At 33.9% G+C, this 24,924-nt stretch overlaps 3 protein-coding genes across 4 annotated transcripts; 1 reads left to right on the top strand and 2 right to left on the bottom strand.

The window, feature by feature from the left end:
• Positions 1 to 5,105: 5,105 nt before the first annotated feature.
• LOC133296034 (long chain base biosynthesis protein 2a-like) lies at positions 5,106 to 11,930 on the bottom strand. The gene is made up of 12 exons (XM_061494991.1): positions 11,657 to 11,930; positions 11,494 to 11,559; positions 10,469 to 10,557; positions 10,177 to 10,322; positions 9,966 to 10,090; positions 9,782 to 9,875; positions 9,168 to 9,331; positions 8,394 to 8,555; positions 6,373 to 6,499; positions 6,107 to 6,273; positions 5,919 to 6,026; positions 5,106 to 5,640 (listed from the first exon to the last, which is right to left on the bottom strand). Exons 1-12 carry the CDS (start codon positions 11,780 to 11,782, stop codon positions 5,545 to 5,547), a joined length of 1,470 nt encoding a protein of 489 aa, XP_061350975.1. The 5' UTR covers positions 11,783 to 11,930; the 3' UTR covers positions 5,106 to 5,544.
• An 8,821-nt stretch (positions 11,931 to 20,751) lies between these two features.
• On the bottom strand, positions 20,752 to 21,469 carry LOC133296062 (uncharacterized protein At2g29880-like). The gene is made up of 3 exons (XM_061495017.1): positions 21,312 to 21,469; positions 21,112 to 21,172; positions 20,752 to 21,006 (listed from the first exon to the last, which is right to left on the bottom strand). The coding sequence occupies exons 1-3, from the start codon at positions 21,467 to 21,469 to the stop codon at positions 20,752 to 20,754; spliced, it is 474 nt and encodes a 157-aa protein (XP_061351001.1).
• Positions 21,470 to 23,073: 1,604 nt separating this feature from the next.
• LOC133296093 (uncharacterized) lies at positions 23,074 to 24,639 on the top strand. 2 transcript variants are annotated; one of them, XM_061495052.1, is made up of 2 exons: positions 23,074 to 23,795; positions 24,280 to 24,639. In XM_061495052.1, exon 1 carries the CDS (start codon positions 23,210 to 23,212, stop codon positions 23,789 to 23,791), a length of 582 nt encoding a protein of 193 aa, XP_061351036.1. In that variant the 5' UTR covers positions 23,074 to 23,209; the 3' UTR covers positions 23,792 to 23,795; positions 24,280 to 24,639. The 2 variants fall into 2 exon arrangements, with proteins under 2 accessions (XP_061351036.1, XP_061351028.1); XM_061495044.1 differs by having other exon boundaries at positions 24,348 to 24,634.
• The last annotated feature ends 285 nt before the right edge of the window (positions 24,640 to 24,924 follow it).

Raw genomic sequence — 24,924 nt, 5'->3', positions numbered from 1 at the left:
TTTAACACAAGAGAATCTATTTCCTTAGTTTTTAATACAGTCAAGTAGAGAATACATTAATATACATGTTATTTATCCAAAAAATACAGTCAAGTACTATACTAATACAGTTACTGTTGACCACTGAATTATATATATATATATATATATATATATATATATATATATGGTAATTGAATTTGATATATTTATTATAAATGTATATTATTTATGCGGCTTTTAGAATCAAAATAATATATTTACTTGACGCCGTAAATATGTATTTCATCAGTAACAAATAATCCAATCAGCAAGTAAAATTTATTAATATTTGTATCTTGACGCCGATTTAAAAAGAAAAATAATTTTGTTTATCAAAAAAAAAAATAATTTTTTTTTTATAACTCTGAAGATACTTTTTAATTTTTCGAAAATTAATAAAAGACGGTCGACGTTAATATTTTTCTTTACATAAAATTCATTTTTAAAAAGTTTATTATTTTTTTCAGTTTCGTCCCAAAAATTACAATTTGTAAAATATTAATTTATTACAATTTTAGAATCATATCACTGATATACTGTTAATAATTATTAGCTAATATTTAGTCACATATTTGAAACAAAAATATTTTTATATTTTTATTTTAAGTGAATAGGCTATGTGAGCTGCATAGGCCTGGATGTTAGATCCAGCTTAAGAGAGAAAAAAAAGCAGTTAATGAAAATCTAAATATTTTTATTTTTCTTCTTTTTAGATTTCCTTTGACAAATTTGTAGTCTTCTGCTTCTTCCTAGCAATCATAATCTTTATCACATTCATATAGATCGCAATAACAGTGTTCATGTTCTTTGAAGACAAAAGCTACAAAATTATTTTATTATTATATGTACAAAATTATATTTGTCTAATAATAATAATTTATTAGTATTATTCTTCACTAAAAATATTTATAACAGTTATAGCATTTTATTATTCTTAATAACATTTACAATTTTAATATTTTATTTTCGTCCCCCATCACAAAAAAATCCTACGTCCGCCTGCTGCTTAGTCCAAAATACTCCAATTAATCACCGATTGTGTGCGACCAACCCGAATTTCGATCAGATATATGGACTCTTACTGTGAGTTGTGTGATATAAGATAATAGGGTTTATTATCTATCATTTAACATGATCACAAAAAGTTTCCTACACATACAATATTTTGTGGGGTCCACAACAAAAAAAAAAAACTTCGACACGCAAAACGAATCTCTATAACATAACACAATCACTTTTGTTACAACATAACTCTTATAAAACCCAAGAAAATATTGATGTAAAAGTCTAGACAAGTGGATGATAATTAATGTGGGGTACGACTTTGGTAGGTTCCTTAATACATGGCTGGCCAGTTTGCATGTATCACGGGGTTTCCAATTACTTGGTCCTATTTGGACTAATGCATTCCAATTTTTATTTTTATTTTTATTTTTAAATGAATTCCAATTTTATTGAAATGGCCTTTTTTTGCACATCTGAGCCTAGTAGGCATCACAAACCGTTCAATACGATAAATATATGGGATTTACTAATCTATATCAACATAAGAGAAGGTATCTACTACTCCCTCACAATTTTGTGATGGGACCCATATAATTATAAAATAAAAAAATAAAAGTAAAAAAGCTAAAAATTTATGTCTCGGTAAGAAAGTAAACTACTCTCCTATGGCTGGAGCCTAATTTTTCCCTAAATGTATATATCTTATTATATATAGTATTACATGAAATTAACGTAAATAAGATTTTGTTCAAATTTCACAGTGAAAGATACCTTCGTTACAAGCATAGCATAAGATTTCGGGTACAGCACAGAACATATATCTCTTTTTTTTTTTTTTTTTTTTTGATAACAACATATATCTCTTTTAACTGACCACGATATTCACAATTACATCGAGCTAGATACATATGACAACATACCATAGATATAAAAGTCTAGTTACAACTACATCTTGTTATTGGTGGTGGCGTAAACAGAATAGATAAACAGCGAGATATGTGTTATAGCGATAACAATAATAAATCACAAAAAAATAATGCAAACAAATAGAATACTATCACAGCAAAATAGACTAATAGAGTCCAATTGCAAGAAATAAACGCGAGTCCGGTATTATGTACTATGTCCTTATGGGCATTTAGTGGAGGAGAAAAAAAAAAATTATCCAAAAGAATCATGATTTCTGAAAATATGAAAAGTGAGTTTCTCGGAATGTTACTAAAAAATTGTTTGAAAAGTCAAAATATTCAGGAAAATATTAAATTAATTTTCTTGATAATATGTTTTGTTGATGATAAAATATTACTGGAAATGTGAATTGAAGTTAATTATGTCCAAAAAAAAACTATCATATATTCTCGTGAGATTCTTAAAATATCACCTATTTGATGGTGTTTTAAGATAGAATTTTTCTTCGTAGATATGAATATTGGGAATCCAACTTTTTCGAAAAAAAATTTACAATCCTCATATCAAAAGTGGCTAAATCGAATTCTCAATCTCACTTTTTCAGAATTTTAAAAAAATTTCTTCTACCAAACATCCCTTTATAGTAATTTTGCCCTCTCAACTGTGCCTAAAACAAATTACCTCATTTTGATCAATCACACATAAAGCAGAAATATGAAAATTACATAATCTGTTTTATTTTCCCCCAACTTTGTTAGCCTTATTTATTGGGAGCAGGCCTATTGACAATGGCATGATTGGCATCCACTACTTCAGCCTCCAAACAGCAATTTAGATAGTTAAGACTTAAGAGTCTCACTCACTTGTAGTTCCTAGCATAAAATCTGCAACTGTTTTTGCTTACTTCTTCTGGTGATAAACGTTGTCGAACATGGTTTTTCACAGTCACTTCCAGACCAAGCCAGTTATCCTTCCATAACATGGTTGAGTGTCCATCACCTATCTCCCACCTTAAACCTTCGAGCAACTTAGGCCAATACTTATAAAGGCTCTGCCACATTTGCTAACCAATATTTGAACCCAAAGTTCTTCTGGTTTGGTAAAAATGAGCCAACTTAATTTATTCAAATGAGCCTCATTGTGTTTTCTTTATCACCCCAAATAAAGCTTCTCTGCATTTTCTCAACTTCATCACAAATACAAACTAGTAATAAACTATTTTGCGTTTGAAATGCTGGGATGCTCGATATTATAAATTTTGAAAGTGTTATTATCCCTGCAAATAACAAAAACTATTTCTACCACCCCTCTAGTTTACTTCAGACCCTGTCTAAAATCTTATTACAATGAGATTTAGTTGTTCCTCCATGCCTTCATAAGTTATAAGGGTACCAAGGTACCTACCCAAGTTAGTTGTACGTTTGAACTGGGACGCAAGAATTTTTGGCTACTCACTTTTTGACCAGACATCTCTTCAAATCTATGGATGCAAAAAATCATTAGATCATCCGCAAACATAATATATAATATGAGACTCTCCAGGCCCAGTTATACTAACCTTCATAGGGTTCCACGGTTCAGCTTCCACACAATCAGCTATGAGATGGATAATTTCTCCATGCAAAGAACAAAATTGTAAGGGGACATAAACATAGGATCCCCTTGACCAATGCCCCTATGAGGAGAGATGGTCTTAGATTTAGCTCCATTAATCAAAATTGAGGCTATATTTGTAGTAATGGAGGACATAATAATGTTGACCATCTAGTAGGGAAGATCAATGTAAGTATCTTTTTAATAAAGTCTCGACTCAGCTTCTCATATGTTTTTTCCAAATCAATTTTAATTACCATGTACCCTCTCTTTCTTTTCATCCTCCTCATTGTATGAGTCAGCTCCTCCTGAGCAATAATAATAATATTGGCTTGAATATTTCTTATTGGCACAAAGCTCGGAGACACCAACTTGCCAAGCACAAGTTTCAACATCTCCACTATAACTTAGTTTATTCTTTTATATAAAACATTATACAAGGAAATTGATCTACACCGAGAAATCAATTCTGGCTTATTCACTTTTGGAATGAAAGAAATAAGTGTTTGGTTGATCTCTGCAATAGCATCAGGATTTGTTATATAATCCAAGACATATTTACAAACTTGTTCACCCACAATATGCCAACTTTTATGGAATAGCTACTTCTGCGCATCAATGAAATTGAATGCCACCATACTAAAGCAGCATAAACAGTACAATCCACCACTATATTAGAGATGCTTCAAGCTCAATTATGATTTTTTATTCTATCTTAACAAAAGCTCATAACTCATATATTGACTCAAGCGTTAGAGTATCTTACAGGTACCCCCAAGTCATCCCAACCAATCAAGAAATCTTGCCTCAAATCCTTCATCTCATAGAACATCTCACAACGTCACAGAGCATCCGGAGCAATCTTCTCGCAGTACCCATTCCAGCAAAGATTCAACCAAGCTATTGGATCACGCTCAACCGTGTGTAATCCAATCCAATTCCTACTATTGGATTGGCCAAGATTGAAAAAAAATTCCTTATATTTAATTTAAAATTTTGAACAAAGCCACTAACTTTTGGATCGCTCCAAGAGTACTCTACAACCGACAGCCAAAGACTAATCCCTTCGAGGTTGAGAGATCGCTGAAATAGGTATAGCCTTTACCAACAAAGTTTTTTCCATACACACGATTAGGAATCGAGTGACTAACTTTTAATATGTATATTCATAAGGTTATTGATATTCACCACTAAATAGTAAGTTTGATATTAAAAAAGGAAAATAAGAACTGACATAAATTTAATTATAACGTACCCATTCATTGAGCACTAATAAATACTATTTTTAGATTTAAAAAAAAAAAAAAAAACCTTATGTTTTATGTATCTCATGTGATTCATTATCTGATGTATCACTTAATCCTTGCAATTACAATTAGTATTATTTAACTTGAATACCAAAAATACTCTTATTCTATAAAATGTCAAAAATATACTTAACTAACAAAACGCTGAATTATAAATGAAATATCAAAAAAGCATAATGTGGTCGATAATAAAAAATTAGACAAGTACCTAAGAAAATAATTTTTAATATCAGAAGAAACCTAATTCCATAACAAAAATGGGGTAGATAGTCTATCTTTTGGGTAAAACTGGACAAGTAGCCAGTCAGCCTATGCACTTCCCAAGGAATGCTTACATTCAAAACTATGCCCCAATGGATATTCAACTTCAATTTTACAATTTGATTAAAATTCCAAGCAAGATCCGGTTTCAAATGAATTGCCAGAGGAAATAGAGACAAAATTACAGCTGTAACTATACAGATGATCTTATGATCAGACAAATAAAGTAGATTAGAGAGACTTCCCTCCAATAGAATACAAAAGATTCACTCGTTTCTGAACAAAAAAATTATATCTGCTGCTCCAAGTATAGTTGACACTTTTGAAGACAGCAACTAATTTACTAGACTAGCACATTCAAGTTAGTTTGAAGCCTACCAACCACAATGGAAACAAAAAATGCTCATCAATCATTGCTCCTCTTTCTGCTTTTTGACAAGAACTTCTCTCAGTCAAACTTCACAGTTTTTCCCTCTTGCTGCTGCTTCAGCGGTTCAGTAGGAAAGTATTTTATACCAACTAAATCACCAACATTGCTGATAACCTAGGAAAGGGGAAAAATCCTAACAAATTATAACATAAAATATATCGTGCAAGTAACAGATTTCAACAAATTCTTGCAATAAGACGAAGACACACATTGATCCTCGATATCTAATACATTGGAAAAACCTTTGGTAGAACACATGGCAAACACACAGCGATAGAAAAGGTGCAGAAAACTATACAGCTACCATTCTAAACTAAGGTGACACATTCAGAATCAATTAATTGATGCATTTTGTATGAAGTTAATCAGTGAATGGAAGTCAAAATATATACCTGCAAGGCTTTGATAAGGTCTTCCCTAGAATGAGAAGCAGATATGCATATGCGAGCTCTGGCCAGTAAGAGTGGCGTTGCTGGAAATGCCACTGTCACAACAGCAACCTAAAACAGGACCATTCAACAATATAAACATTAATCAATACATATATATATATATATTTGGATGATAATGATGTTCTCACATTCTGCTTGAGACACCCCCTTGAGAAGGCAGGGATTTTGGCGGGATTGTAAAGCATGATTGGCATTACAGGAGAATCATTATCCCCAAGAACCTCAAATCCCATCTTCTGCAGTTCTGATCTGAAAAAATTGCTATTTTCTCGAATTTGTGCAAGTTTCTGGGCACCTATAATGCAAAGTAAGCAAAGTAGATGCATGTATACATTAAGGATTGATGCAACTGGTGCGAGCAAAAAGACAAAAAAAGCAAAAGTGCTAGCCAAACCTCTATTGGAACCATCCTCTCCAAGAATAACTTTTATGGAAGATATTATTTGTTGTGCAGCTGGTGGTGAAATTGAAGTTGCATAAAGATGAGCAGGACAAGTGTACTTCAAGTATTTGATAAGCTCCTGACAATAGATCCAGAGTTCAACTTAAGAATCCAGCTTAAAATATAGTACTAGTAAGTTTCAATAATTCTATGATTCAAACTGACAAAGACCAATGTGAAACAATAAACTTTCACACGTGAAACAAAAAGTATTTTACAAGTAGCTCCATGATCTTACTAAGACAGCAAAATTAGATGACTTCAGTCCCATGAAACTAAAACTTCCAAGTTCCCCTTATCTTCTGACTTCTATAGGTCCTTTCATTTTTCTCTTCGCATACAATCATAGTTATTTCATGGCATGCAGCACACTGTTACAACAAGGGTTCATGTTTTGTCATTGAATGTGCATTGCAATGTGCAGAGCAACAATGAAGTGCAGTGCAAATGCATACACACACGCACAGGCAAAAAACTTCATTTATACCCAAAACATAACACAGTATTAATCCTTCATCAATTCCCAAAATCATCAAAAATCCACCTTCTCAGTCAAGACTGAAAATACTGCATTCTATTCTAGATATTGGTTATAGAGTTTCAGGTCTCTGGCCAGCTATGTCCCACCGGCCACAATAGCTACAAGCAGCACACTGTTACAACAAGGGTTCATGTTTTATCATTGAATGTGCATTGCAATGTGCAGAGCAACAATGAAGTGCAGTGCATATTACATTAGATATATTCAATATTTATTTAATTTAACTCAACATAACAATATTATTTTACAAATAAAATGGCAAATGCATACACACACGCACAGGCAAAAAACTTCATTTATACCCAAAACATAACACAGTATTAATCCTTCATCAATTCCCAAAATCATCAAAAATCCACCTTCTCAGTCAAGACTGAAAATACTGCATTCTATTCTAGATATTGGTTATAGAGTTTCAGGTCTCTGGCCAGCTATGTCCCACCGGCCACAATAGCTACAAGCAGCACACTGTTACAACAAGGGTTCATGTTTTATCATTGAATGTGCATTGCAATGTGCAGAGCAACAATGAAGTGCAGTGCATATTACATTAGATATATTCAATATTAATTTAATTTAACTCAACATAACAATATTATTTTACAAATAAAATGGCAAATGCATACACACACGCACAGGCAAAAAACTTCATTTATACCCAAAACATAACACAGTATTAATCCTTCATCAATTCCCAAAATCATCAAAAATCCACCTTCTCAGTCAAGACTGAAAATACTGCATTCTATTCTAGATATTGGTTATAGAGTTTCAGGTCTCTGGCCAGCTATGTCCCACCGGCCACAATAGCTACAAGCACAGCAGTCACTTGACTGGTGGTAGACAAGTCTGGAGAAACGAGATAACAGAGAAGAAAATAAGATGATAGATAGAAGATGAGAGACAGAAACAACATGGACTTGTTAGTGCTAGATGGAAATTTTACAGGGCCCAGGTCTCTGGGATTGTGCTCTTGAGGCACTCGGTTACCGATATAAAGGTTTTCTAAGGAGTCAGAAGTGATTTGAGTTTATTTACCCTTCGTTCTCACCAATTTCCTTGGTGTGTCATTTTTGTGTTGCCCATACCCCATATAGTTCACACAGCATGCCACATGCCTTGGTGCACATTGTGTGTACTAAAGGGAAACATGAAACTTCTTGCGACACGAAGGTTTCTTATGCCCAGCCCCTCACTGCCCTGCACCGCACACTATTGGTGTGTGCAACACTATGCCATTAAGAAATATGGATACAATGAGAGCAACTTGTAATCTCTAGCTGATTTTAAATTTAAAGGAGAAAACAGCATGGCTTATATTCAATAAGAGAGAGAAGATTTCAACATCTCTTCCCATAGATTTTAGTAACTTACAGTCTGCCCTTTAATCACTAAATTTGGAGTCTGATATTTAAATATGCATACAGCATACCTTAGATCCTGCAATGTAACCCCCACATGATCCAAATGATTTGGTGAATGTCCCCATCATGATGTCAATATCAGCAGTATCCACGCCTAAGAGCTCACAAACACCTCTTCCCGTTTTGCCCACTGCTCCAATGCTGTGTGCTTCATCCAAATATGTATATGCCTATACAGCAATGGAAGTTGCAGAAAGTAACCACTTTAACCACTCCCCATGCAGAAAGTAACAATAAACAAAATTAAAATGGTAAATAAAACTTGATGATAAAATTAAACCCCCTTAATGTCTATTTAGGAGAAGGGGGAGGGGGGAGGAATAGAAGGAAAACTTTCTGTTGCTTCCTCTCTCTTTCCCCTTCTCCCAAACAGACTCTAAAGATAAAAGTAGTAGCATGAAAGGTTGTCTTATGACTTGTATCCAAAACTAATTGGGGATGGGGTCATCCTTTTAAAGAGGAAAAATAGGGATTTTCTTATCTCTTTCTTGAGTTCATCGACATTAACATCACCTTTATCTTTGGGATCGGCAGTTGATGAAATATAAGTTTGAATGGAATCCACATTTTTCACAAACAATTTTCATGGACATAACAACAGTTCATTTAGAGAAGTTACAGGATGCCTTATCCCTATAGACTTATCAGTGTATGGGATTAAAACTGATATAAAATACTCCAACTTCCCCCTTCCCAAAAGAAAAAAGAAGGCAAGTGGAATATACATGGTGCAACAGACAGCACAATTTGTACATTAGATTTCAGCTACAACATTAACCAACCTTATATTTTTTGCATACAGCTATGATCTCTGGAAGTTTGCAAAGCTCCCCTTCCATACTGTATATCCCCTCCACGATAACAATTACCTTCTTCCATGGTCTACGGGTCCTTGGCTGTCCCTCTGCAATTTGTTCTCTTAAAACCTCTTCAAGATGTGATGGCGCTGCGGGTAAAATAGCCAAGGGCAAGTAAATAATAATGCTGTGACCATTGGTAGCACCAGAATAGTAATATAAGCACAGCAACGAGACAAAAGGAAAAACCGCAACCCAATGGCCAAGTAAAACATAGATTACAAGAGTTCAAAACCTACATAGACATAACTAAAATCAAAGGTCAGTTTAGTTATGCTTTAATCTTATTCTCCGTTAGTAGAAAAGAAATGTGAACACGTGGGATTTTATTAACCTATTATATTTAGTCAAATGGTAATGGTATGGTGCAGAACAGTAGCCACCATCATCTGCCCCAACCAATAATTGAGATTCAGACCTGTCTTATTCGAAAGGAGAGAGATTCCAATAGTATACAAATGTTATATTTAGAAATTGAAAACCAAACTACTCAATGACAATTCATATCTCTTATTTTGGCATGCAGCCAAGGTACTCACTATTGTGTTGAAAAACACGAATAATTGCTCCAGATCCACGTGCGCCATTAACAATTGAGTTGTGGTTCAATGAATCACTAATGATCAAACCTCCCTATAAAAATATAAATTTATCAATAAATAATATTGCAAATACAATTAGCATCTCTCACCAAAACGAAATCACTGAACATTCTTTACATACCTTCCCCATCAGGACTGGAAGAATAGCAGAGTTTGTCACATAGCCCATACCAAAAACAATAGCAGCCGGCTTTTGAACAAAGTTTGCAACACGTTCCTCCAACTCATTGTGAAGCGCAGTTGTGCCTATCAGAGAAGCCACATTTGAGGCACGTGCATAGATAACCAAACAAAACTTTCTTTTAATTGGTAACACAAACAATATACTTAACCCCCATCCACCCTGCTGCTGCACGTGCTCGGTGAATACTTCTTCAATGTCTCAACTACTCGAGGCGTGCAGTATTCATCAGCTGCAGCAAAACCAAGGTAGTTGTATGATCCCAAGTTGAGACATCTACTCACTTGTGCGGTCCGTCTGCATAAATGAGAGCCACATAAATTACCAATGCAACAACTCCAAAGAAAGAAGCTTGCAGAAAGAAAATCTGGATATTTCGACAATCCCAGAATCCCCTAAAAAAATATAACAACCAAGCCTGAAATTAAAGTAAAGAGTTATACTTTAGTGTCTTGTTATTATCATTCGAGTAGCGTTCAACTACATCAAACCAAGCATCAGGAGCACTTGATATTGGTCTCCCAAAGCAGTCCTGCCAAAAGAGAAACGCAGAAACAAATAACCACTTTACGAATTTAACATCCAACGCCATAACAATTATCCCCTTTTTTTTATCTATTCATCAAAATCCAACTATTACTGTTCGTGTAGTGTCGGATCCATATAGGAACTGTACACCATTTTCTCTATTCTCAATACTCAAACTCGAGATAGGGAATAAGTTGTGTTAGAGAGATATAAAATACATAATTTAGCCTCACCCAATACCTTAAGGTTTTGGGTTGAAGTGATTTTTTACATGATATCAGAGCTTCAGTGACAACAAGATCACAAAGCCCATTATTGGTCTGCCTTGTGTTGCACAAGCCCAGTTTTTTTATCTGCCTTGTGCTTTTCTTAATTCCACCTGAAAGTGGGAGGCGGTGAGAATCGAACTTGTGACCTCCCCGACCTCCCCAAAATCTTAAGGGATTGGGTGATGCTAAATTAATTATTTTATATCTCTCTAACACACCCGCTCAAGTAAGAGCCCTTTGGGCTTGAAGCGTGGATATGACACAAGCTCATTTTTGGTCTGCCTTGTGCTACACAAACCCTTTTTTGTTTTTCTGCCTTGTGTTTTTTTTAATTCCACCTGAAAGTGAGGTGGTGAGGATCGAAGACCTTGTGGTCACTGAAGCACCACTTCAACCTTAAGGTATTGGATGAGGCTAAATTAATTATTTTATATCTCTCTAACAAATTATTTATCACTTGAAAATGGTTACTAGGTAACATGTATACGCTTTAGCTTGACACATACAGAAATTGCTTTGGCACACCAAAAATCACGAAATGCACTCGAAATGAAAAATTGAGGGGGGGGGGGGGGGGGGGCGCAATTTTGGAGCTCTTACAATATTTTAATTTCTAATTTTCTTACAAATGAAATTGATAGAAATAAAAAAAAAAATAGAAAAGGAAATACCTGAATACGAAGGTATAATCGGCGGATATAAAAATCCTCGAGTCCTAAGCAGATCGGGGCGTAACCCTGAAAGAAGGCGTTGGTATAATAAAACGCAAGCGATGCGATGCGTGCAGAGAGAGAGAGAGAGAGAGAGAGAGAGAGAGAGAGAGAGAAGAGGAACCTGAAGATTGTTGGAGCTGCACCAGTCGAAGATTTTGCGAAAGAAATCTCTGAACTGGCCGAAGGCGAAGAGCAAGCCATAGCTGAAGTAGGTTGTTAACGCTGTCAGATACGGAATCGATATCATCTCTCGATCACAAACTTAAATCGCCGATCACAACCAGATCGATCTGCTAGAGAGAGAAAGCGAGAGAGAGAGAGAGTGAATTTTTTTATTTTTTATTTTTTATTTTTTTGTCTGAGAAAAATATATATAACAAAACAGTGCGGGAACAAGCTGAAAAGGCTTCGTTTTCGGAGGATAAAGGAGGAGGAAAAAAGGATTTTTTGTTTTGTTTTTTTTCTTCTAAAATTGTTGATAGGGACAGGTTAAGGAGGAAGATATTGGAACTTTCAAATCTCTTATCAGTATCACTCGTTTATGATGAGGTTGAGTTGCCGTTTTTGAAAATTAAAATGGCAGGTTTGAACAACGAATTATTTGGACCATACTTTTCAATATCTATCTTATAAAGCCATATTTTACAATTGCAATCGAACTAAAAAATATCATGAAAAAATGTGTGTCATTTTAAATGATGTAAAATTGTGTATAAAAAAAAATAGATAAAGAAAAAAAAGAATTGACAAAAAAAAATATCACGAAAATTCGTGTTCGGGTTGACCCGCAAAAAAATTCGTGTCGTGTTCGTGTTGGAAAAAATGACACGTAAAAAATTCGTATGGTGTTCGTGTTGATGTATTCGTATTCGTGTTGACCCGTATTTTTTTAAAATTATTTTATTTTTAATTTTTTATTATTATTATTTTCATTTTTTTTAATATCGATCCATTTTAAAAAAAAAAAATTGTCAATTACCATTTTGACCCCTATTTTGCGTGTTATTCGTGTCTTGTCAACCCGCAAAAAATTCGTGTCGTGTCAGTGTTGAAGATTTTGATACGAATAAAAATTCGTGTCGTGTTAGTGTTGATGTATTCGTGTCGTGTCGACCCGTTTTGACACCCTTATTTCCAGGACAAACTTTTGACTCCCTTCTACCAAACATGGCCATTTCACATTGGCAGGCTCACTTTTCCGGGAAATTAAAATATGTCATCCTACCAAACACCCCGTTAGTGTTTGCATTTATTAGATTAGGGAAAGGTTTAATGTTTCTATAGTGAATATAAATAAGTTATCTACATTCACTCCCAAAACGATATCGTTTTGGGTTGAAAAATTAAAAAAAAAGTATAATAAAAAAGATTATTACAAACTGAAATAAATTATAATTACAAATATTTTGAATAAGACTATTAAGAGGGATTAGGAGTGTGTAAAAAATTAAATCAACCGAAATAAAGTGTAATTGATTTGAACTGCATTTAAAGAATTATATTTTTTGGATGGACCATCATTTTTTTCTTTTTGAAATTGTAATCTAAAGATGATAGAAAAAAATATATAAAATAAGCATAAAAAATAGATGTAATATCTTTCTTTTTTTATGAATGTATTCAAGAATTGAATTTATTTTTTTAAAATGGGTTCATCGAACTATTGATGAACTAAATTAAATCATACCACATTTTTTTAAACTAATTTAAAAATTAAATATTTTTTTCGGAATCGATTTAAGATCTGAAGTGAACTATTCTTTAAAATTGGTTTGATTTTTCCAAACCAAATTATTTTATTTTTTCCAACCGAAACGTACAAACCCTTAAAAATACAACGACAATTTTGGCATAGCCATGAAAAAAAGATACAATGTTCATAAAGTTTTGAAAATGATAAACTAAAAATTTAATATCATTATTCATTATACTTTATATTTCAAAGAGACAAAAATAAAAGAAAGGATATTTATTATATCTACTATTTTTTTTATGTTTATCCTATCTATTTCTCTCCAATACCTGCTAGATCACAATATTAACTAAGATTCATAGTTTATCTCTCTTCTTTATAATTATAATCCAACAATATTAAAAGGAATTAGTAGAATAGACATGAAAAAATTACTCACAATATCTTATATTGAAGTAATATTATGGAGTGTATTGGATTAAGATTTTAAAAGATTATATAGAAATATAGTGACTTTAAAGACTCTTTTTACAATCAAGATTTTATAAGATATGATTTTAAAGGATTGTAATAGAATTTATAAGATTTGAAATGACAATATGGTTTTATAAGACTTCAAAAAATCATATGAATTTTTAACAAACATTCAAAATTACAAGAATCAATAAAAAAATAACAAATAAATGCATTGATATTAATTAAAAAAAGTAAAACCTAATATAATTTTCTCAATCGGTATTTTGATGTAACTTGATGTCCTACTGAGCATCAGTTCTCCACATATTTAAAATTATACTAGCCTTCCACTCATTAGCATCTTCTTGTTCTTACTCTTGAGTTTGACCAATGGGTTAAAAATTATCTTCTTCATTAACTGGTGATACTAAAGATGAAGATGCATCTATTGGTTCAATTGAAAATTCATTTGAACAACATTCTTTGTGAAGAAAGTTGTGTAGTGCTACACATGCTAACACAAGCTCTGCCTGTGTTTTAAATGAAAACGGAGGTATTGACTTAAAAATTGCGAACCATGATTTAAAAATGTCAAATAGCCTCTCAATTACATTTCTCAATGATGCATGACGAAGATTGAACAATTCATTTGCATTTTGAGGGTCATTACCATGACCTTTAAAATCTTCCAGATGATATTGCACACCTCGAAATGGAGCTAAAAATTAGTGTCGATTGGGAAATCCACAATCCACTAGGAAATATTTACCTAATTTGGAATCTCTTTTATAGCATCCTAAATATTAGTTTCTCTTTCTATATCTCTCTCTTTTCTCCATTAGGTTGGATATTTTTTCAAAATTGAAAACAACTATAACAACACGTTATGTACTGGTATTGTTAACATTAATTATGATATTAAGCGCAGTTACAATCACAGCAGATTATTTAAAAAATATGAGTAAACTTTTTCCTTTTTATTACGTATGCAATTTTAAACAATAATAATACGTAATGATAAAAAATGTGATCGCAACTGAAAACTAAACACGAAATTAATATAATACATGCTTAACTATCATACATTACTTATTTTAAGTTACTAAGAGGTTTCTGTAAATCCACTTAGCATAAATCTCACTTTTTCCACATTCCTAATTTTGAGTATGCTTCTTTCTTTTTATTACTGGGAGTGGCCCACAGATTATTAATTTTTCATCTTTTATTATTTTAAACTAGACTCAATTATATTTTCAACAAGGTATCACACGCCTCAATTGGAGTTCTCTAGCTCCGGTTATAACCGTTTGAAGTTAGACAAGCAAAGTTGTCAACCAACTCCAAACAGAGCACAAAACAACCTTCACCATTTCTGCAATTTCCAACGATTTACTCAACCAATTTCTTTCAAACTTTTATGCAGGATACTAGACACCTTGAGCTTTAATTTGATGTTTCATAAGCCTAATTTGAGTAAAAATTGAGGGAGAAACAATTTTTGAAAATAGGGGACTCGAATAGCCCCTGCACTCGAGCAGATTGGGTAATTTGTGTTCTCTTCATCCTATAGGATGCTATACAACTCTAAATAGTACCAAATTTTAGGACAAAAAAACTGACATCTCAACCTTTAAATTGGTTTATGACATGTCCCAATTGAACTTATATGGAGGGAGATATACACTCCCAAAATAGGCCTAAAAATTGATCATTTCTTAGAAAATTCGACGCCATCTCCTTTGTTTTATTAACTAATCTCACTTTACCAAAGTGCGTCCTATATCATCAAATGGTACCCAATTGACAAGGGTGGCACTAAAGGGTCAATGAATCTTGTGCTCTTACAACTTACAACATATTTACATCATTTACTTAATTAACTCACAATGTAATTCATTCTTAGTTATTAAACCTCATGAAACTCATTTCAAACACTTATTTCCATTTCATGTATTTACATCATTGGACAGCATCATCATAACCTAGAATATGCCTATGGCCCTTCCATCACATACATACATCATTACTTTACACAAGGTCCATCATACTTTAAATTACAATTCTCCAAATATCAAATATAACTACAACTAAAATGCTCCAAATATAACAATGTTTATAAAACACTAGACTTAGCCAAAATACAACATGAACAATAAAAGCATAGTACATATCACACATGCAATATAAAATGTTCATACTCTAAGTCTAACCTATCCAATACAACCCAAAATGCAAAATGACATAAACAATAATGCACTCCATATGCTCTCCATGTCCTCAACCTGTGGGCCTCTTGCCTAAGACTCCAACACCGCTACAATCACCTGAAACATAGCCCCATAACGCAAAGTGAGATATACAAATATATCTCAGTAATCCAAAGATTCTGGAGGATCATTCCAACCAATGGCTTACTCAGATGTAAAATCACAATAATGCACTATACACATATCATACACAATCATACGGCCCAATAGCCTACCGTAGACGGCATACGGGCTCTCATCCAAGAATATATCCCCGGGATATCATTCAAGGCACCCAACAACTATAACTTCCGAGACATTCCTAGAGTGCTTCTCAACAGATCATAACTCTATGGCCCTAGGCCAACTGGAACTCCCTACAGAGGCCTCTCCAATAGAAGTCCCCTACGACATACTACAACTATCTACTAACCAAAGATACGGTACAACACTATGTACCCAAACAACAACACATGCATGATCATGTTATACTTACATTGTTGCATCAAACAACTTCCAACCACTACCCTAATGGGAACGGTGGAGCACACACGGGGATTAACCTCAGTACCAAGAGATTACCTTTAAACTTGCTTCCTTTTCCAATTCGCTTAGACACCAATAGATTATCCAAGCTTACTTGACTCAACCAAGTCACATATTAAAAATGACATTTCCCACTTATTTCGTAACTTACAATATATACATATTACTACTAACAACCACTAAAAACATGTTTCTTTAACTTGAAGAAATCATATTATGCCTTGTGTACTTTAAAATCTTCAATTAAAGTAACTCCCTTATTAACTTTCATATTTTTTTTTGGTACATATTAACTTTCATATTAATTTGCCAATTCATGCCATCCAAAAAGTCATAACTATAATCTCATTAATTCTTACAAATCATACATAATAGGAAATTAACCTAATTTATTAGATTAACTTTAGTTTTAATACTTTCTGTAAAATTATTTATACTTAATTTGTTCTAAAATTCTGATATTTTACCAAAATCTAGATGTCAATAGCTTTTCAACGGTATATTATAAGCCTCATTTGGATTTATACATCCCAAATTATGCCCTTAGTAAATCAATATGTTCCAAAAATCTATTTTTAAAAATAGGGCAGAACATTAAAAATAAACTAGGATCGATTCACTTTTCTAAAAATTCTACCACTCTTCAAAATTAAACTTCTTTGTGTTAAATTTACACAGGTTCAAGCCTTACTCAATTTGGAGCTCTATAGCTCAAGTTATGCATATTTTACTATAACACGTTACTGTCTAAGGCCTATGACTGCACCATTGTCTTCATTTCACGGCTAATTTTCTCTACTCAAAAATTGAAATTTGATTTTTACTTCTTCACAAAAGTTTTAGATTAGGGTCTTATATTTTCAAAACACTTGAGAAAATCCTAATCCCATATCTGTAACTCCAGATACTTTCAAATTTCTGAAGCAGTGCCAGAATCCATGACAATACCGTTATAAAAAATTGGAGCTCTGATTAAGGTTTTTTAACTACCCAATCAGATTTTGACCTCTTCATGAAAGTTGTAGGTATATTTCTAAGTTTTTCAAAACACTAAAGAATGTTCAAATCTAAGGTCTATAGATCAAGATATGAGCAAAAATCAAAACTATGTTCAATCAAAAAACTAAGTATTACAATTGTAATTATCAATCATCAAGAACCCATTTCTAATTCAACACTATTATACCAAATATACATAACCCATCATCAAAATTAAGCATAAACCATCATCAAAACTATTCCACCATCTCAATATCAATTCACTATACAATTCACCACTTTTTTCATCATAAATTTCGATCCAAGTATCATCCACCACACCAAAGTTTTTATTTGATTTCTACTTTTATATGTCAATGTTATCATTATTTTTCAAAGGAGCATTGTCATAAGATCCACCAAAACATCCCCACCACATTCAAAGATTCAAGAACACATCACAAAATTAGATTTCCATGAAAACTCAACCAAATTAGGAAAACTCATCATCAATGTGTTGTATTTGCTCCAAGGTTGAAGTTTCAAGTCTTAGATGACTCAAGACCACCTTCAATCACCACTTTTAGCACCAAAATTGTCCTCCCTTCCAAGGAATGATCTCCTCACACACTCATTTTCATGAAAAATTCAAGACATGAAAGATACTCACAAGCTCAAGACTAACAAGTTTCATGTTCAATGTTTTGCCTAAAGATATCTAGAATTCAAAATGAAAACTCAACCTATGTAATAATGAGGAAGGGGTCACAGTTTCAGAATTTTGAGGGAGGGGGACGTTGCTGTGAATGTGAGGGAGGAGAGAGAATTTCATGTATTTTTAAGTCACTTAAGTGTTTGCCATGTGTACAAGTGGACCCCACAATCAAATGACTTGTATATTCTCACCATACTTGTAAATAGCGCCGCTTTAGCGCGCTATAGCGGAGTTGCATTACGGTGCGGCGGCCAGCCGCCACAGACCGCGCCGCGACAGTCAGGAAAAGTGTAGCAGCTGTAGCGTGCGCTATTGCGGCTGAAATTGTAGCGCTATTACGCCGCTACAAGTGTTCTCGTTGTTGAAGGAAGAGAGCGTGTTGAGCTAAGAAAAGAGATCAGGGGTGTCGATCCTCGATTCTAGAACCTTTTTCAGTTTCCGAGACAAACCTTAAGTTCTTTGGTTTTGGCATTTCACTTAAGTGGAAGTTTGAATTTTGACTAATTTTGCCACTTTATTTTGTTGTGTTACATTATTTGAGACTTTAATTCCTTTAATTTTCTTATGATTTGAATTTTAATGTTTGAAATCATTTATGTTTGAGTTTCAGATCCTTCAAAATTATTTTTTATGTTACATTTTCATTTTGTAAGTTTTATTTTTGTGGAGTACAATTTAGTGTATCACTTAGGTATACTTTGCACAATAGCGTTGTAGCGCTACCCACTATAGTGCTATAGCAGTTTTGAGGGTTAGCCACTACGCGCCGCTATCCGAGATTAATAAGTATGATTCTCACTTAAACTCCCACTAATCCATGAATTAATTATTTCTTAAAAAATTCAATATTCACTACAGTCCATTAAATTTACTTTAACAGATGAATCTGAAATTTCCCGATAATGGTGTAAAATTATGATTTTACCACTAGTGATGCACCATTGGCACATTTTCCCAAAAACCTTAAAATCCATCAAAATAATATCACTAGTCATATTTCTTGACCCTAAGTACTTTTTCCAACTTCTATTCAAACTTAGAACACAAATTTCACTCAGCACGTTTTTCGGTGCAACTATACCACAATATTTTCATCCGGTAAAAATATAATTCATCACATTTCTAAAATTTTGCCTAACCACTCAATTTTTCGTTCTGAATATATTTTCAGGGTTACTTCTCTCATTTGAGGCCTTATTATATCATTTCACAGTTTAGGGTTACGTATTTGTTAAATTACTATTTTACCCTTCTTACGTATTTTGACCCAGAACTTAGGATTTTCACTAATCTTACCCCTTAATCCTCATCTTCACTTCTTACGTAACGGGTTGTTACATTTTATTGTGATATTAAGCGCAGTTACAATCACTATAGTTTATTTAAAAATACGAGTAAACTTTTTCCTTTTCATTACGTATGCAATTTAAAACAATAATAATATGTAATGATACAAACTGTGATCGCAACTGAAAACTAAACGCAGAATTAATATAATACATGATTAACTATCATACAATACTTATTTTAAGTTAATAAGAGGTTCCCATAAACCCACTTAACATAAATCTCACTTTTGCACTTTTCTAATTTTGAGTATGCTTTTTTCTTTTTAATACTGGGCGTGACCCACATATTATTAATTTCCCATTTTTTAATATGTTAAACTAGACTCAATTACCTTTCCAACAAGTGGTATCAAAGCAAGCCTCTCTTCCAGTACGGTGTGGTTCGAGGATGAACTAGGCTGAAGCTAGTGGGCATGTAACTTCCTGGGCGCTGACAAGGGCGGGGAGTGATTGCCGGTGCGCAAGGGCACAGACAAGGAGTGACTCTTAGCAGGCTTCCAGCGGCGGGGTACATGAATGAATCAAATCAACACCCGAAAGAGAGGGATTCCAGAGACTGTGCTGGTATAGGATAGTACAGTTGAGGATAACTTATAAGAATTAATTGATACTAGTTATACTAACAAGATGAATCTACTTTTCGGTAGACCATAACAGAAGAACTCTACTGCTAAGCGTGCTTGACTGCAGTAATCCTGGGCACCATCTCATTCCCCTTTAGATTCGAAGGTTCACATTAAAAAAGCAAGTCGCAATAAGTGAAGTATATCCGAATATAAATGGATTTCTACCTCTGTTGGGACCAACAATCAAGCTAAAGTTCTAGATAATCTTTCAATTGGCATTGAGACTGTTGTTGTAACATCACGGGCGCTGACGAGGGCGGGAAGTGATTGCCGGTGCGCAAGGGCACGGACAAGGAGCGGCTCCTGGTAGGCTTCCAGCGGCGGGGGTACATGAATGAATCGAATTAACACCCGAAAGAGAGGGATTTCAGAGACTATGCTGATATAGGACAGTACAATTGAGGATAGCTTATAAGAATTAATTGGTACTACCTATATTAACAAGATGCATCTACTTTTCGATAGCCCATAACGGAAGAACTCCATAGTGAAGCGTGCTTGACTTGCAATAATTCTGGGATGGGTGACCTCCTGGGAAGTTTTTCCGAGAAGTGTGTAAGTGAGGACAAAGCATGTTGAAAACTCTCGTGTTAGTGTGTGAGGATAGTCATTGATGCTTGGGGCGGCCAAACGTTACAGATTCATATTTATTTGATGCTATGAAGGCATCATTGAGAGGATCATACACAAAGTTTTCCATCCTGAATTTCATATTTTCTTCTCCAAAAGTTATAGCATCGGTATCATTAGTGCCTAATGCAATGGAACCATTCCCAGTAGCAGTTGCACCACCAAAGACAATCTTCAATTTTTCATAACCAATGGCACTCTTTTCACAAAGCTTACTATGACTTGGATGAGACTGATAAATGAAAAAAAATTCATTATAAATATATTGCAAATAATGTAATTTACTAATCTAGTAAGCTATTAATATATTAAAATAATTATGAACTAATAAGTTCACCTTCAAGTAATCTTCCCATACTTCATCACTAGCAGTGAACGTCTTTGTAACTGTGTCCCACCTAAAGCCAGAGTTGTTAAGATAAGCGTCAACATTTTGTTATATTGGTTCTTCAACCACTTTAGCCGACTCAAGTAATGATTATGAGTTTTAGGAAACCTGGTCTTTGCATTAAGATGATGAAGTATCACTCTTTCTACATTTTGTTGCTAAGTGATCCATTAGCATCACACAATCCATTGTCGATAACATCCACCAAGAGGTGCAAAAACTCATTAGTATAATACATGGTCCAAGGTTCATATTTCTCTTTCTCTTTGCCCTTTCCTTTCTTATTTCCTTGTTGCGAATCCCCCATTTAATATAATAAAATTAAACTAGACAATAACTAAAATAATTTAAAATGAGATCAATATCAAGACAATTTAAAAACATGTTTATTCTAATAACAGTTTATATTAAAAAAGGAAGTGGTAATGATAAATAACAGGAATCTCATATGTTATACTGTGTGCTATGACTTCAGAAATATTTACCGGCAACATACCGTTTGTACAAATTCTACACAGTATAAATGTTAGGTTTATAGATGAATAAGTGATAGCACAAAACTAGTTATATAACTCATAGGTACTCACCAACCCAATCTCACGAATCCGAATGATTATATAATATTTACCAACTTCAAAAGAGTAAACCAAACCAACGTTAAATAGTTCAATCAACAAACAATAAAAAAGGATTGAATAAGCTAACGATAATGTAAGGAAAAAACACATAAGAAAAACATAACACATACATTATTGTCTCCGATTGAGATCAGATACATATATAAATTGCATAATAAATATGTTTATCGTCAACTTTACGATAAATATATCAAAATAAAATGGAACACATCATTAGAGACGACAAACACAACCATAAATCATGAAAGAGGAATTCCAAAATCAGAGAAAATATATGAGAGTAAAAATAGAACATACCTTGACTTTGAGCAAAGGCTAGAGTATGAGAGTTTACGGTCTGGATTGGATTGGTTTTGGAAGCAAAAATCATCTGATCTAATCCCTTCGATTTGATCATGTAATCATCCATTTGGTTTGAATTTTTTTTCAAATCTGATTCGATCCAATCCAATTTTTTTCGGTTTGGATCAGTTTTCAGTTTTTTTTGAAAATCCTAAAATTTGTTTCATGATTATTGTGCAAATAACATATTTTGTATATATTGGCTTTGTAAAAAAAATAAAATTGAAATACAAAAGCATCATTAAACGATAATATAATTTTTTTTAGGCAATGAGATACGAAACTCTACGGAGATAAAATTTTGTTGATGAGATGTGACTTTATTTTTTCTTGGGTTTAGAAATTTTTGGGCTATGATAGGGAAAGACCCAAGTAGGTATAGAGGAATTAATATATTGGATTGGTTTGGATTGAATCGGTTTTCATCAACCCATCCGAAAATCGATCCAATCCAATTAAAAGTTGCGATTCTTGATTTTTTGATTTTCGATTTTCGATTTATTCGGTTATCGATTTTTCAGTTTGGTCACCGCGGTTTGAATCGGTTGATAAACACTTTTAGGCTAGAGTAGGTTGTGAGATACTGCAGTAAAGAAATCTCAAAAAATTCTAGGGATTATGATGAGATTGTGAGAGAGACAAACTATTTATACTTCTCACTAAAAAGTCTTACAAAATCCATATTAATATTTGTCAGATTTTTTAATAATACCATAATATTATTTTTCCTTATCTTGATTAAATACCATCGGATTTGGACGAAATTTGAAATGATTTTTTAAAATTTTAATCGAATATCACGTGATTTTTTTTTTAATCTTTTAAATTCTTAATTGAATACTAATCAATTTTTTATCCAAAAATAATCCATTTAAATCTCAAACCAATACATATTCCTACTTTGAAAAATCGTAATTAGGGTCCGCAATTGGGACTAACCTAAGCGAAGCCAATTGATGACAGTGTCCTCTTGGGTTTGAGAGAGACTGGGTGGTGTGCTACTTGTACTGTGCCCAGTCCCCACTAAACCCTAACGTTCCCCAATCTACAAATTCTCACACAGATCCATGGCCGAACTCAAGAACCAGCAAGAACCCGCATTCCCCTCCAAGCGCAAACTCGATTCAAACACCGATGACCTCCCAAACAAAGTTCCCAATCTTGCAACTTTGGACAACAACGAAGCCCAAGAACCCAACCCCATTTCGGATAACAACAATTCCGAACTTCCCAGCACCACCAATTGTTCTTCCGAGAAGGAAGGTGGCAACGACGACGACGACAATGAGCTCGAAAACGACGATGAATTCGACGACGATGAAGAGGAAGATGAGGATGAAGAAGATGAAGAGGACGAGGTGGACCGAAAGGGAAAAGGGGTTTTGCGTGATGACAAGGGGAAAGGGAAATTGATAGAGGAAGAAGAAGAAGATGATGATGATGACGATGACGATGATTCCGGTGATGACGGGAACGTTTCCGGCGGCGACAGCGATTTTTCTGATGATCCACTTGCGGAGGTGGATTTGAATAACATTCTTCCGTCGAGGACTCGGCGGCGTACGGCTCATCCCGGAGTGCACATTGCTAGTGATATGGGGAATGTTGGTGGGGACGACGATGATGATAGTGATGATAGCGATGCTTAAAAAGGTTAGTGAGGTTCTAGAGAAATAGTTGCTACCATTGTATTGGATTAGTTCTGTTGTGGGCTATATGATGAGAACTGTTTTTTCTTTTTCTTTTCCTTTTTTGTTCTTGGGCACAACGCGGTTTTTGTTGTTTCGTTTGGGAATTAATGCTCAAATTGTGCAACTCTCCCACCGTTGTTCTCTGATCTTTTGTGCTTGAAAGTGCAAGGTAGTGTACGGTTAGCCACGTCCCAGTGATATGATGTTTTGAGGTAATTGAAAACCAAAGTGAGAGAAAATATTATTGAAATCTATGGCCATTGATTTTTCTGTTGAAGTTTTAGAGTATTAGGTGAAGTATACTAGACTATTTACCAAGTTCATAACATGGCATATCATATATATATGCTAAGGACCGAACAGCTGATTTCGCCTGATTCCAGGAATGAAAAAGTACTTAATGTTGACTTTTATAGTGCATGATATCTACTTATTATGGAATGCAGGCAATATGTAATGGTAATCCTTAATGGTTTATAAGTTGTGGTAACTCCTCCTTAATGGTTTCTATCAGATTCATCATTTTGTGGAGGGCAAGTGAGGAATATGGGCTAGACTTTTCTACCATTGGTTGCATTTACCCTGCTTCTCATGAGAATGTAACAATATACTAATTCCTGGCAAAAGGATTGTGAGATCTACATAGTCGCTTAAGCAGTTGTATGCTTGTCTGATTGTTCTAGTTGTTTCTGGTTGCAAGAAACCTTCATCTGTTAGTTAATGTCTGATTATATTTCTTCTTTTCTTTTAAAGTGATTGTATTTCTTGTTGGTATCTTACAACTTGTTAACAAAATTGAAATGCATGACAATTAGCTCAAGTTTATCTAAAGTGAATATGACTGTTACCTTTTTTTCATCCATCCTTGACTATCCCAGATATGCTTAGATGGTAGAGAAGTAGGGTTGGTAGTTGTTCAGTTGGGTTCCAAACTCAAAATCGAATTGTAATCAAACAGATTTTAAAGGTTCAGTTTTTCAGAATTGTGGTAAAAAAACTGGTTTTTGGGTTTGGTTAATCAGTTCATAACCGGGGGGGAAAAAGGTTAAAATCCGAACCAGAATACAGTTCCTGTAATCTTGTGTATTCCA

This window comes from Gastrolobium bilobum, unplaced genomic scaffold (assembly GCF_033153095.1).
Source record: "Gastrolobium bilobum isolate Gb01-03AN ecotype WA unplaced genomic scaffold, APGP_CSIRO_Gbil_v1 utg2637, whole genome shotgun sequence".
In the NCBI taxonomy this organism is placed as follows: Eukaryota; Viridiplantae; Streptophyta; class Magnoliopsida; order Fabales; family Fabaceae; genus Gastrolobium; species Gastrolobium bilobum.
This window is presented reverse-complemented; position numbering and strand designations above follow the sequence as displayed.

Excerpts from the sequence above, each read along its gene's own strand:
- LOC133296062 (XM_061495017.1), bottom strand. The coding sequence starts at position 21,469 with ATGGGGGATTCGCAACAAGGAAATAAGAAAGGAAAGGGCAAAGAGAAA. Across the intron at positions 21,173-21,311 it reads GGATCACTTAGCAACAAAAT|GTGGGACACAGTTACAAAGA; the intron begins GTAGAAAGAGTG and ends CTCTGGCTTTAG. Across the intron at positions 21,007-21,111 it reads TATGGGAAGATTACTTGAAG|TCTCATCCAAGTCATAGTAA; the intron begins GTGAACTTATTA and ends TTCATTTATCAG.
- LOC133296034 (XM_061494991.1), bottom strand. The coding sequence starts at position 11,782 with ATGATATCGATTCCGTATCTGACAGCGTTAACAACCTACTTCAGCTAT. Across the intron at positions 10,558-11,493 it reads GATTATACCTTCGTATTCAG|GACTGCTTTGGGAGACCAAT; the intron begins GTATTTCCTTTT and ends CTCTTTTGGCAG. Across the intron at positions 6,274-6,372 it reads AGAGGATGGTTCCAATAGAG|GTGCCCAGAAACTTGCACAA; the intron begins GTTTGGCTAGCA and ends TTTGCATTATAG.
- LOC133296093 (XM_061495052.1), top strand. The coding sequence starts at position 23,210 with ATGGCCGAACTCAAGAACCAGCAAGAACCCGCATTCCCCTCCAAGCGC.